Source organism: Mugil cephalus, chromosome 13 (assembly GCF_022458985.1).
Source record: "Mugil cephalus isolate CIBA_MC_2020 chromosome 13, CIBA_Mcephalus_1.1, whole genome shotgun sequence".
NCBI lineage: Eukaryota > Metazoa > Chordata > Actinopteri > Mugiliformes > Mugilidae > Mugil > Mugil cephalus.
Window position 1 is genome coordinate 26303119 of NC_061782.1, and position 13126 is coordinate 26316244.

Below are 13126 nucleotides of genomic sequence, written 5' to 3' on the forward strand. Positions count from 1 at the left end.
ACAATTTTGGCCCTCCACTGAGATGAATTTGGGCACCCCTGGAGGTTACCTCATTCTTACTTTTAGTCCGCACCTTCCACCACCAACTGTCTACATTAACAGAGCGCCTATGTCCACACATCTCAATATCTAACAAGGCAGGCAACAGAAATAAGCGGTAGTATGTGCAACAGTGCTCATGGCCCGGTCCCTTTTCATGCAGGCCCTGTGTACTGATTGGAGAATCTGGGGGTAAACAAAGTAGTTGGTAAGCACTACCACAGGTAGAAACCAGTTGTGGAATCAGCACCTACAAAAACTAACGGAGATATTGTATTTATTTGTTTAGCTATGTGAAGGCAACGAGTAATCTCAATAAAGGTGATGCTGCACCTGCATAAAGAACCAGTCCAACCAAAGCATACCTTCAAAACTATGAACTAGGGATGTCACGTTTACTCGATTTCACAGTTAATTGCAGTGCTACGATTAATTGATTTTAAGGTTTCCTAAATACCGTCATAAAATATTATGCCGGAACCATAGTTAGGGGCAACTCAAACGGAACGAAAACAAAGTTACGCAACACCTATGTGTTGCCGCGTCCGCATGTATTGCTTTGTTTTGCTCCCTCCAAGTTGCAGATGAGAGGCATGTGTGTGGGCATAATGGCAGAAGAGTTATTCCCCCGACCAAACGTGTTAAATCAACCGTGTGGGAATATTGTGGATACAGGAAAAACGACCAGGGTGTCGTTATTGAGGACAGCTTGCCCGGTCCATAAATATTAAGACATTGACAAAATTCTAATCTTTTTGGGTCTATACACCACCACAGTGGATTTGAAATGAAACAAACAAGATGTGCTTTAACTGCAGATTTGGTTTTCAGCTTTAATTTGAGGATATTTACACACGAATCAGGTGAATGGTGTAGGAATTACAACAGTTTGTATATGTGCCTCCCACTCTTTAAGGGACTAAAAGTAATGGGACAATTTAACGATCATAAATCAAACTTTCACTTTTTAATACTTGGTTGCAAATCCTTTGCAGTCAATTACAGCCTGAAGTCTGGAATGCATAGACATCACCAGACGCTGGGTTTCATCCCTGGTGATACTCTGCCAGGCCTCTACTGCAAATGTCGTCAGTTCCTGCTTGTTCTTCTTGTTTGCATTTTCCCTTCAGTTTTGTCTTTAGCAAGTGAAAGGCATGCAGATTCAGGTCAGGTGATTGACTTGGCCATTGCATAACATTCCACTTCTTTGCCTTAAAAAACTCTTTGGTTGCTTCGGGTCATTGTCCATCTGCACTGTGAAGCGCCGTCCAATGAGTTCTGAAGCATTTGGCTGAATATGAGCAGATAATATTGCCTGGGACACTTCAGAATTCATGCTGTCAGCAGTCATATCATCAATAAATACAAGGGAACCAGTTCCATTGGCAGCCATACATGCCCACGCCATGACACTACCACCATCATGCTTCACTGATGAGGTGGTATGCTTTGGATCATGAGCAGTTCCTTTCCTCCAGAACTGTGAAGGCTTTTTAGATGTTATTTGGCAAACTCTAATCTGACCTTCCTGTTTTTGAGGCCCACCAATGGTTTACATCTTGTAGTGAACCCTCTGTGTCACTCTGGTGGTCTTCTCTTGATTGTTGACTTTGACACACATACACCTGGAGAGTGTTCTTGATCTAGCCAACTGTTGTGAAGGTTTTTTTTTTCAACAGGGAAAGAATTCTTCTGTCATCCAACACAGTTGTTTTCTGGTTTATGGTTTCCTGGTCTTCCAGGTCTTTTGGTGTTGCTGAGCTCACCAGTGCATTCTTTCTTTTTAAGAAGGTCCCAAACAGTTGATTTGGCCTCACCTAATGTTTTTGCTATCTCTCTGATGGGTTTGTTTTGATTTTTCAGCCTAATGATGGCTTGCTTCACTGATAGTAATAGGTATCTCATATTGAGAGTTGACAGCAACAGATTCCAAATGCAAATAGCACACTTGAAATGAACTATAGACCATTTATCTGCTCCTTCTAAATAGGATAATGAGGGAATAACACACACCTGGCCATGGATCAGCTGAGCAGCCAATTGTCCCATTACTTTTGGTCCCTTAAAAAGTGTGAGGCACATATACAAACTCTTGTAATTCCTACACGGTTCACCTGATTTGGATGTAAATACCCTCAAATTAATTCTTTGTTTCATTTCAAATCTATTGTGGTGGTGTATTGAACCAAAAAGATTAGAATTGTGTTGATGTCCCAATATTTATGGACCTGACTGTTAAATGGATACTTAAATACACAAATACAAATTTTAGGTCATATAATTAGAAATAGAGTTACATTTTGACTGTCAACATAAGTCATTACACCTCAAACAAAGCTCAACTGTGTGTTGTAGAGTTGTGAAATCTATCAACACACAATAATCGTGATTACCGTAATATTGTGATAAATTCTGTCAATAATTGTACTAAGGAAAACTGTAACCTTGACATCTCTACTATGAACTGAACTGCACTGTGGAGTTGGTGTATCGTTAAACCTCAAATTAATAATCAAGTACTTGCCATCACAAGCTGCTGAACTCATAAATGGCTGACATCTACTAGTTACTGGGGACTACCTGAGTTATACACAAACATCAACTGTTCAGTGCATGACAATGACAATGTCATTGGAAAATGACGTTGTTTCTTCTAGTTATTTATTTTATCTCTGCTAAGAATGAAAACCAGGCCCCTTTTCTGGCAAAACGTCTTATTCCTCTTTGTCAAAAACAAAGAAGACATTGACTTCTGTTTTGGTGGTTTCAAAACTGTCAAAAGTCAAAGTAGAGGAACCAAAACACGTGACTAAACTTGTCTCCTGTGTGGAATAACCTTTAAGGCAGCAATTTGTAAACTCTGCAATGTGGATCGTTGGCAAGTTTGTAGTAGATCAGTATTCAATACTACCAGCAGAGTGCACTTGGCAAAGGCTGCACCAAAATAACAACAAACACTGAACACCACAATGTCTTGAGAAATGTTTTCTTCAGATAACCTTGGGCATAAAATATTACATGGAGGATTACAGAGTTAGACCAGCCCATTTCTGTAGTATAGAATGCTGATTTGAGCACGTTCTAAATGTTCCTTTAGGTTGAATTGGATTTAGACTTGTTTTTTCTTTTCTGTATGCTGTCAGTAAAGTCAAACTGCAAATACATATTGTCAGTGCATTCTTGTACAATATGACATTCTGTCTAATTGCATTGTTAATTAGTGGAAATATACAACATCTCAGTGTCTGGCACTTTTTAGTTCATGTTATTGTTAAAGTTAAGACCATATACGGAAGAACTCATTGTGGTCATTACTATCAAAGGTTCATCTCCAAGTCTACTATTTAAGACAACCCTAGTCACTGAATCTGAATTTACATTTGATCGAAGGAAAATAACTTCATTTCTTCTCTCTGAAATTAATACTTTAACTATGAGTAGTGACAAGACAAAGCGTAATGTTATGACCACCTTCTATATATTTCCCTTGTACTTCCAAAACAGTTCTGGCTCATCAGAAAATGGACATGAGCCTTCTGAGCACATAACAGAATGTTATTATTGGGGGCCTTTGGGTCCTATGGGTTGCATTATGCTGGGGATGACTGCTGACACTAGATGGTCAACATTATTTATATATTATTTCTGCTGTCAGTGGTCATAATGTTATGCCTGATCCATGTAATTCAACTTGCAACTATCAATAATATGACAGTACAGTGAAGGAACATACCTTCTCCTGTGTAACATCTCTTCTGTGGTCTTCCACAGATGGTCAAGTGATTCCACTGGTAGAGCTGTCAGCAAAGCAGGTAGCGTTCCACATCCCCTTTGAGGTGGTAGAAAAGGTCTATCCCCCTGTGCCTGAACAGCTTCAGCTCCGCATTGCTTATTGGAGCTTCCCTGAGAATGAGGAGGATATCAGGTAAGAATGTGCTGATTAGACATGTGCCAATGGCGGTACTATTTGATGTGCCACTCATTATTTTTTGTTCAGTTTTCCAGGCAAAATGTTTCTGGCAATTCTATAGACAAATTGTATATCCAGGTGTGACATGACTTGGTCATACTTTTTAGTGGAAAGATAACTGGAAGTTTGTAAGAGCCTAGTGAAGTGTAGCATTTTTTAATGAAAACTGTGTTTTGATACCTTTTACGGTTTGGTCATTGTTTATGTTTTGAGGAACGTTTGGAAAATTTGTCACATTTTCTTCAAAATTCTCAAAAAAAGTTTGTAATCTGGTGGCCAGAGTTACACAGATAAAAACTTGTAGGAGGAAAATGTAGGATTTTTGTCATCTTTCAGATGGTGTAATTCTGATTTCTGTAGGGCCTACAGTTTGGACTGCAGGCTCAACAGAGCGAGGAGTGCACCAGCCACTTTTCAAATTTTTCTAGTAGAGGGGACTCGTGAGTTCCATTTGCTCTGTTAACTTTCTCGCCTGTCTCTCGTTGGCCTGGCACACACTGTCTCACATACAGTGGGGGAAATAAGTATTTGATCCCCTGCTGAATTTGTAAGTTTGCCCACTTCCGTAGAAATGATCAGACTCTGGTTTTTATGGTTGTTTACTGGTTATGGGTATAGACAGAATATCAGTCGAAAATGCATAAAAAACACACAATCTAAAAGTTATAAATTGTTATGTATTTTATTAAGGGAAATAAGTATTTGATCCCCAAGCACAACACAAGTCAGTACTTTGTAGAGAAACCTTTGTTGGCAAGCACAGCGATGAGACGTTTCTTGTAGTTGGTCACCAGGTTTGCACACAGCGCAGGAGGGATTTTGGCCCATTCATCTTTACAGACAGTCTCTAAATCCTTCAAGTTTCTTGGCTGCCTCTTGGAAACTCGGAGCTTCAGCTCCCTCCACAGGTTTTCGATCGGGTTAAGGTCTGGAGACTGACTAGGCCACTCCATGACCTTAATATGCTTCTTCTTGAGCCACTCCTTTGTTGTCCTGGCAGTATGTTTTGGGTCATTGTCATGTTGGAAAACCCACCCACGAGGCATCTTCAGTGTTCTTGCTGAGGAAAGAAGGTTTTTGTCCAAGATGTTACAGTACATGGCTGCATTCATTGGCCCCATAATGCGGTGAAGTTGCCCTGTACCCTTTGCTGAAAAACAGCCCCAAAACATGATGTTTCCACCTCCATGCTTAACCGTGGGTATGGTGTTCTTTGGGTCATACTCACGTTTTTTCATCCTCCAAACACGGCGGGTCGAATTAATGCCAAATAGCTCAACTTTGGTTTCGTCAGACCACAGCACTTTCTCCCAAGCCTTCTCTGAGTCATTTAGATGTTCACTGGCAAACTTAAGGCGGGCCTGTACATGTGCCTTCTTGAGCAGGGGGACCTTGCAGGCACTGCAAGAGTTCAATCCATAACGGCGCAGTGTGTTGCCAACTGTTTTCTTGGTGACGGAGGTCCCAACTGCTTCCAGATCATTAACAAGCTCCTGCCGTGTTGTTTTAGGCTGCTCCCTCACCTTTCTCATCATCATCCTCACTCCATGAGGCGAGATTTTGCGGGGAGCTCCAGACCGAGGACAGTTGATGGTCCTTTTATGGGTCTTCCACTTGCGAATAATGGCACCAATAGTTGTCACCTTCTCACCAAGCCTTTTGCTGATGGTTTTGTAACCTATACCAGCCTTGTGCAGGTCTACAATCTTGTCCCTGACATCTTTTGACAGCTCTTTGGTCTTGCCCATGGTGCTGTAGAAGTTGGAATGTAAGAAACTGATTCTTAGAGCAGGTGTGCTTTATATACATGACGAGTTAAGATCAGGAGTATTGGTAATTAGTTGACTGAGCACAGCTGTGTGCCACATGCGCACCAGCCAATCTGTAGGAGCCTGAATTCTAAGTGAATTGTTGGGGATCAAATACTTATTTCCCTTAATAAAATACATAACAATTTATAACTTTTAGATTGTGTGTTTTTTATGCATTTTCGATTGATATTCTGTCTATACCCATAACCAGTAAACAACCATAAAAACCAGAGTCTGATCATTTCTATGGAAGTGGGAAAACTTACAAATTCAGCAGGGGATCAAATACTTATTTCCCCCACTGTAGACCACCATTACATCATGACCACTGAGACCTTTGCAGCATTAGAGTAGAGCATTTTCAAAAGAAAAGCACCAAATGACTAAGCCATTAGTCAATGGGGTAGCATTTCTATCAGAGAGACACTGAGAATTGCGTACACAGACGTACAGTACTATGCAAAGTATGAGTTTGACTGTTCCTCCCCCAATTTTCAGCCTCCTACACAGCTTTTTATGTTTCAGTTAATGCCTGTGTTTCAACCTACATGTGACATTGATGAGTGTTGGCACCTGTTTTGTATAATTGGTTGATCATGCACCTGACTGCAGTCCTGCAAAATCCCTGACTTTTTGGAAGTGTACCAATAAGATTCTGGTCTGAAGGCAAAGGGTGGTAACACTAAATATTGATGTGATTTAGATTTTACTTTTGTTAGTTCATGTTGCACTTTTTAAATTGATAAAAATAAGCAATCATTATTTAGATTTTTGAAAGCATTCTAGTTTACAGCATGTTTTCACACCTGCTTAAAACTTTTGCACTGTATATTTCTATAGCATATGTTGCTATTTTTATCTAGCAGAAGGCAATGATACAACCACTAGCTCAAACCTGCCACAACCCCTAAAGAATAAAACAAAGGTGTAGCATACTTAATAAAATTGAGACTACTGTTGAAGGAGAGTAGGGGCAGTTGCACAGAAGGCTCTGTCCCCATAGGTTTTCAGTCTGGTCCAGGTGAGAGGACATGAATGAGTGGATGAAAGTATCTGTTACTGAGTTATACATTGCAGACAGGAGTCTTGAAAAGCTTCTTGGGTGAAAGAAGGCAGATTTGGTGGTGCTCTTGATATAGGACCGGAATGAGAGGGTGGAGTCCCGTATGATGCAGGTTCCGGACTTCTGTTGATGGGGAGATGGAACAGCCCTCTATAACCAGGGCAAGATCAGAAGCAGGCGGTTGATAGTTAGGGATGGGTATTATCAGGGTTTTATCCGATACCAGTGCCAAACGGGTACTATTGAAACGGTGCCAGTGCTTAAGCAGTGCCCAAAGTAGTGCCCAAACTGGTGCCTAAAGAATGGAAACATACCAACTTTGTCCAAAAACATTGCTTTTTTATTTTTAAGGCATTTTGTGATGTGCAAGTTCAGCAGAATATTAATTTAAATAAAATAAATACAATTAAGACCAAGAAATAAATTAACCATTATAAAATAAAATCACAACAAATTGTCATTATTATCATAATAGAGACAGCATTGTATCAAAACCAGGAAAATACAGAACACAGAGAACATGCCATAAGTCACAAGATTGTATAGTACTTTCAGTCAACTTCAAAGTGTATCAAAAACACCTAGTACCTTAAAACTTTCAGCAGTTTCTGCCCTGTGCATTTCATCCTCTTTTTCTTTTGTCAATTTTGCCTTCTTGGCCAAGGTGAAGGGAGTCACTGCTATCAAACGGCAAAAAGACCGCTGCATGAGTTTACGCTGGTGTTTGCTTTACATACATTAATTTTGCATCATTTTTGCACTGATTTATCGCATTAATTTAGCGTTCATTTAGCGCTTTAATTTAACAACTATAAGTAACTTACTTGACGTAAATTACACATCAACAACATTAAGTTAGTTGCCCGAAGAAGAACGGTTGCTGTCATCGTCTGTGATGGGACTCTCCTTTGCGTCCTGGGGATGCAGCTAACTTGGCGTGGGATCTCGCAGGTTATCAAAGATGGTACATTTTCTGGCTTTAAAAAAATGCTGTGCGTCATCAGATGTTTAATCATATTTGAGGTGTTACCTCCCTTACACAATATCACCTTCGAGCACTTGTTGCAGGTTGCTGTGTTTGCATCTGAGGAGGTGAAGTACAGCTGAACTTTGGACCGTTTTGCCATAGGCATTTTGAAGGTTCACTTCCATCCATGCAGTTGAAACACTGGCGTGATGTTATGTGTAGCTTCGTCACAGCTAAAGGGCGGTAATTAAAGTAGTAGCACTGAAATGGAGTACCGAAATCTGTGTTGCTTTTTAGTCTGGTTACTACCGCTGGCATCAGCACCAGTACCATTATGTTACAGAGTATTGGTACCCATCCTTATAGACCCCTTCATGGCCTTTGTCACTGTGACGTCACAATGTTAGTTTGAGGTGAACACTGTCACTTTCAACCATGAAAATGTCATCTTGTTGTATTTTGGCTGGAAGTTTTATTACATAGCAGCCAATGCCAGTCATGCTAGACCACACTGGTTTGGCTTTCGCGATTAAAAGAAAGGATTGGAATGAGACAATCAAAAACACTTCATATCAGGTCAGATTAATATGTAATGCATCATCAGTTTCAGCCTGGAAAATGTTATGGTTAGACTAAATCGGGACTGAAATTAAGTTAATGCTTATTTAGGGGATTCTTGTTGCATGTTAATGCTAATGCTAACCGCTAGGTAACGCAATGTTAGTTCCGTGTTTCAGGGGTGTCCAAGCAGAAGATGCTACTTTACCCTGCACAGTGGTTCCCTTGCACCTTTTAATATCTTTGTTGCAGAGGCTTCACTTGATAAAGACAGACCCTCTGTGTTCGTATGGACAAAAGTCATCGTTCAAATTCTTCTACTACATCCTTGCACATGTCCATTGAAGATATTGTTATTAGGGCTGTAAAGTCCTAGTGGACTGGTCGACTTATTGGTCGATTTGTTCTGGGTCGACCAAAATTCTGATTGGTCGATTTTTTGCCATGTTAATTTCATACAGTCTATAGATAATTTTATCAGGAGGAAAGTACCAAGTGCTAATGGGGGTGTTTTCAGAGCACCCCTGTTTCACAGGTAAACAGCCTGTCTTCAGAGAACACCCCCCTTGTTTTCACTATTTTGGATTAGCCCAACCCACGAGAGACAGGTAGATTGAAGAACGTCCACGTTATTCAACGGTGGTTTGCTGATTATTTATTTTTATTTTGAGTGTTTCATTAACAGTGAGTCCTCCTCTACCATCCATGTCAAAGACATTGGCAGTGTGAATTATACCAAAATAGATGGTGGGAAAAAAGTTGAATGCAAAATTTGCAAACAACTGTTTGCATATCACAACTCGACTACAAACATGACGTATCATCTAAAACATCTTTCATATTAAACATCCTTCAATGTTTTAGTCTAATAATCGTTTTCCGTTTTATAACTGCAGGTGCACCTGCCACAGCAACTGCAGCATCAATCAGATACACCCAGACCTTTCATGGTTCCTTGTTATTATTGTGCACATTTATTTCTATTTATTGGATTTGGGCCGTTTTTGTTTTTGTTTTGCCTAATGCGCAATTGCGCCGTGCCCACTGTTTGTAGGCTATTGTTTTGAGCCTTTTATTTCAAATCAAATCAAATCAAACTTTATTTATAGAGCATCTTTCATGCATAGACATGCAACACAAAGTACTTTACACACAAAAATCAAAAACAATTACAAGTACATAAATCAGAAACGATTACCCCCACCCTCCATACCGCACACACACACACGCACACACACACGCGCACACGCACACACGCACACACACACACCTGCACACACCTGCCCACACCTGCCCACTCTCAATACTGACAATAGGGAGACATGGCATGACACTGAGGATTGAGGAAGCGCTATCTTTGGGGCCATCCACTCTGGGAGGAGTCACAGGCTGTGCCACAGGGGGCACCAGCACCCAGGCCCCCCGACCCTGACAGACGAAAGCTAGTCGGACCAAAGGGACCCAGGCACGGTTCAATTTGATTCACTTCACTTTTATTTATATAGTGCTGCAACCTCCAGAGCAAGCCTGAGGGCGACGGTGGCAAGGAAAAACTCCCTTTTAACAGGAAGAAACCTCACCAGGTTGGTGAATTGTTCATCAAGGTAGGAGTGGACAACTGGAGGAGGCCATGACGACTGGGGCAGATGTAGTTTATGGAACTCCACAGGTCTGATACACAGCACTCCAGACCATGAAGACTGGGCTGGTTGATGAGGCCACGGCAGCAGATGTAGCTTAGAACTCCACAGGTCAGATATTCAGCACTCCAGACCAGAGACCCTCACAAGAAGATGGAGGGGAAGTACACCTGCACTTTGAGATCGTAGTAATCTGTTGGGACAATATGGTTCTATGTGGTCTTTCAGATATGATGGAGCTAGTCCTTTCAAGGCCTTGTATGTAAGGAGGAGGATTTTAAATTCAATTCTAGATTTTAAAGGGAGCCAGTGAAGAGAAGCTAATACTAAGTAATATGATCTCTCTTGCTAATTCCTGTCAGTGCTCTTGCTGCTGCGTTTTGAATCAATTGGAAGCTTTTTAAAGAGCTATTTGGACAGCCAGACAGTAACGAGTTACAGTAATCCAGCCTGGAAGACACAAATGCATGAACTAGTTTTTCCGCATCACTCTGAAAAAGTATAACACCAATTTTTTTTGGCCAGGCCAGGGCAATGCCATCCAATGAAACCAGGTGATTAGATAATGAATCTCTGACATGTTTAGAGCCAAATACAATGACTTCTGTTTTGTCTGAGTTTAAAAGTAGAAAATTACCGGTCATCCAAGCCTTTATGTCTTTAAGGCATGCTTGGAGTTTAACCAGCTGATTAGTTTCATCTGGTTTTATGGATAAATATAGCTGGGTATCATCTGTGTAGCAATGGAAGTTTATGCTGTGCTTTCTAATGATATTGCCTAAGGGAAGCATGTATAATGTGAATAATATTGGTCCTAGCACAGAACCCTGAGGAACTCCATAGCTTACTTTAGTATTTATAGAAGAATTGTTGTTTACATGGACAAACTGGAATCTGTCTGACAGATATGATTCAAACCAGTCTAGTGCAGTTTCTGTAATCTTGATCACACTTTCAAGTCTCTGTAGTAGAATATTGTGATCAATAGTGTCAAATGCAGCACTGAGATCTAGCAGGACAATTATAGAGACAAGTCCATCGCCTGAAGCCATGAGGAGATCATTGGTAACTTTAACCAGAGCCGTTTCTGTACTATGATGAGCTATAAAACCTGACTGAAACTCTTCAAACAAACCATTCCTGTTTAAATGATCAACCAACTGATTGACAACAACCCTTTCCAAAACTTTAGAGATAAAAGGAAGGTTGGAAATTGGCCTATAGTTGGCTAAAACATCTGCGTCAAGAGTGGCTTTTTTAAGTAATGGTTTAATTACAGCAGTTTTAAAAGACTGGGGCACATATCCTGTTAATAAAGATAAGTTTATCTGATTTTATATGGAGGTATTAATTAATGGAAAAAAGTCCTTAGGCAACTCAGTCGGGATGGGGTCTAGAAGACAAGTTGATGGTTTAGATGCTGTAATAACTGAAGTGAGCTCAGGAAAATCAATTAGAGAGAAAGAATCCAAATATTGGCTAGGTCCTACAGAGGTTTCTAATGGCACTGTACTTATATCTTTGACAGCTGGAAAGGTGCTATGAATTTTATCTTGTCTTGTCTGTTTTGTCAGCCTTGCTACAGTGCTGAAAATAAATCTGGGATTGTTCTTGTTTTCTTCTACTAATGAAGAATAATATGCTGTCCTAATCTTACGGAGAGTTTTTTTTATAAGTTGTTAAACCATCTTTCCAGGCTATGTGAGCTTCTTCAGAATTAGTGGAATGCCAAATTCTTTCCAGCTTTCAAACTGCCTGCTTTGAACTACGCAACTGTGAATTATACCATGGAGCTACCCTCCTCCAATTTATCACCTTCTTTTTAAGAGGGGCAACAAGATTTAGAGTTGTACTAAGCGATGCTGTCGTGCTGTACAGTGCCCCCAGCAGCAGCCCGGACACTGCTCCCAGCGTGGAGGACCCCCCTAAGGAGACGCTGGAGTTAAAGCTAAAAACTAAAAACATAAGAAAGGATAAAAACCCTGAAAAGCATAAGTAAATAGAGTAAACAGCTAAAAGAAGATAAAATCAGATCAACAGTCTCTTCGGCAGGCTGTTCCACAGGTGGGGGCCATAGTAGCTAAATGCCACCTCACCATGGGTTTTAGTTCTCGGTGTCGGTATGGATAAAAGGCTGATGCCGAAAGGACCTCAGGATCCACGAGGGTTGATATGGTAAAAGCAGGTCAGATAATTAAGAGGGCACAAGGCCGTTAAGAGATTTAAAAACGAGTAAAAGAACCTTAAAATCGATGAAGATGATAAAAACCTATTTTCGTCATATTTTTGATATGTGGAATAAAATTCAGCTCAGCATCAAAAATCACGCCCAGATTTTTTTTTTACTGATTGTGTTGGTTTAAGATCTTGAAGTTTTGGTAAAGGTTTCTCTCTCAGGCCTTCAGGATCTATTAATTAAAACCTCAGTTTTGTCCCAGTTGATCTGTAGGAAATTTGCTGCCATCCATGACTCGCTATCTGAAATGCAGTTAAAAAGGGTATCAATTGGCCCTGTATCATCAGGAGGCACGGCGATGTACAGTTGCGTATCATCAGCATAACTATGAAAGCTGATGCCCGGTCTCCTGATGACGTCCCCAAGAGGAAGCATGTACAGATTAAAAAGAAGTGGACCTAAAATTGACCATTGGGGAACCCTACATCCAATTTCATGGGTTCCTGAGGAACATGTATCCATACTTACATAAAAGCATCGGTCTGTGAGATAAGAACAAAACCAGTTAAAAACAGTACCAGAGAGGCCCACCAGGTTTCTGAGTCTATTTAACAAAATGATGAGTGATGGGTCTACTGTATCAAAAGTGGCACTTAGATCCAGTAGAACCAACACTGAGAGCTTTTTATTATCTAAATTCCACCTGATGTCTTTTAAAATCTTTAAAAGTGCTGTCTCGGTACTGTTGTCCCTCCTTAAACCAGACTGATGTTTCTCTAAAATGTTATTTCTGTTTAAAAAGTCATTAACTTTTAATTAGACTAAAATTTTTACTTAAAAATGGTAAGATGGATACAGGTCGGTAGAAATGGGAAATTCGTGCCTTTTTCTTGTTGTTGCCT

General features: G+C 40.4%; 1 protein-coding gene across 2 annotated transcripts in view; it reads left to right on the top strand.

The window, feature by feature from the left end:
• The window catches only part of zswim8 (zinc finger, SWIM-type containing 8), an 88388-nt gene that overhangs the window by 12745 nt on the left and 62517 nt on the right, over positions 1–13126 (top strand). For both annotated transcript variants that reach the window (XM_047602346.1, XM_047602347.1), the window contains exon 3: positions 3811–3964. In XM_047602346.1, the coding sequence (XP_047458302.1) occupies positions 3811–3964 (154 nt within the window). The remainder of the gene's footprint in view (positions 1–3810; positions 3965–13126) is intronic.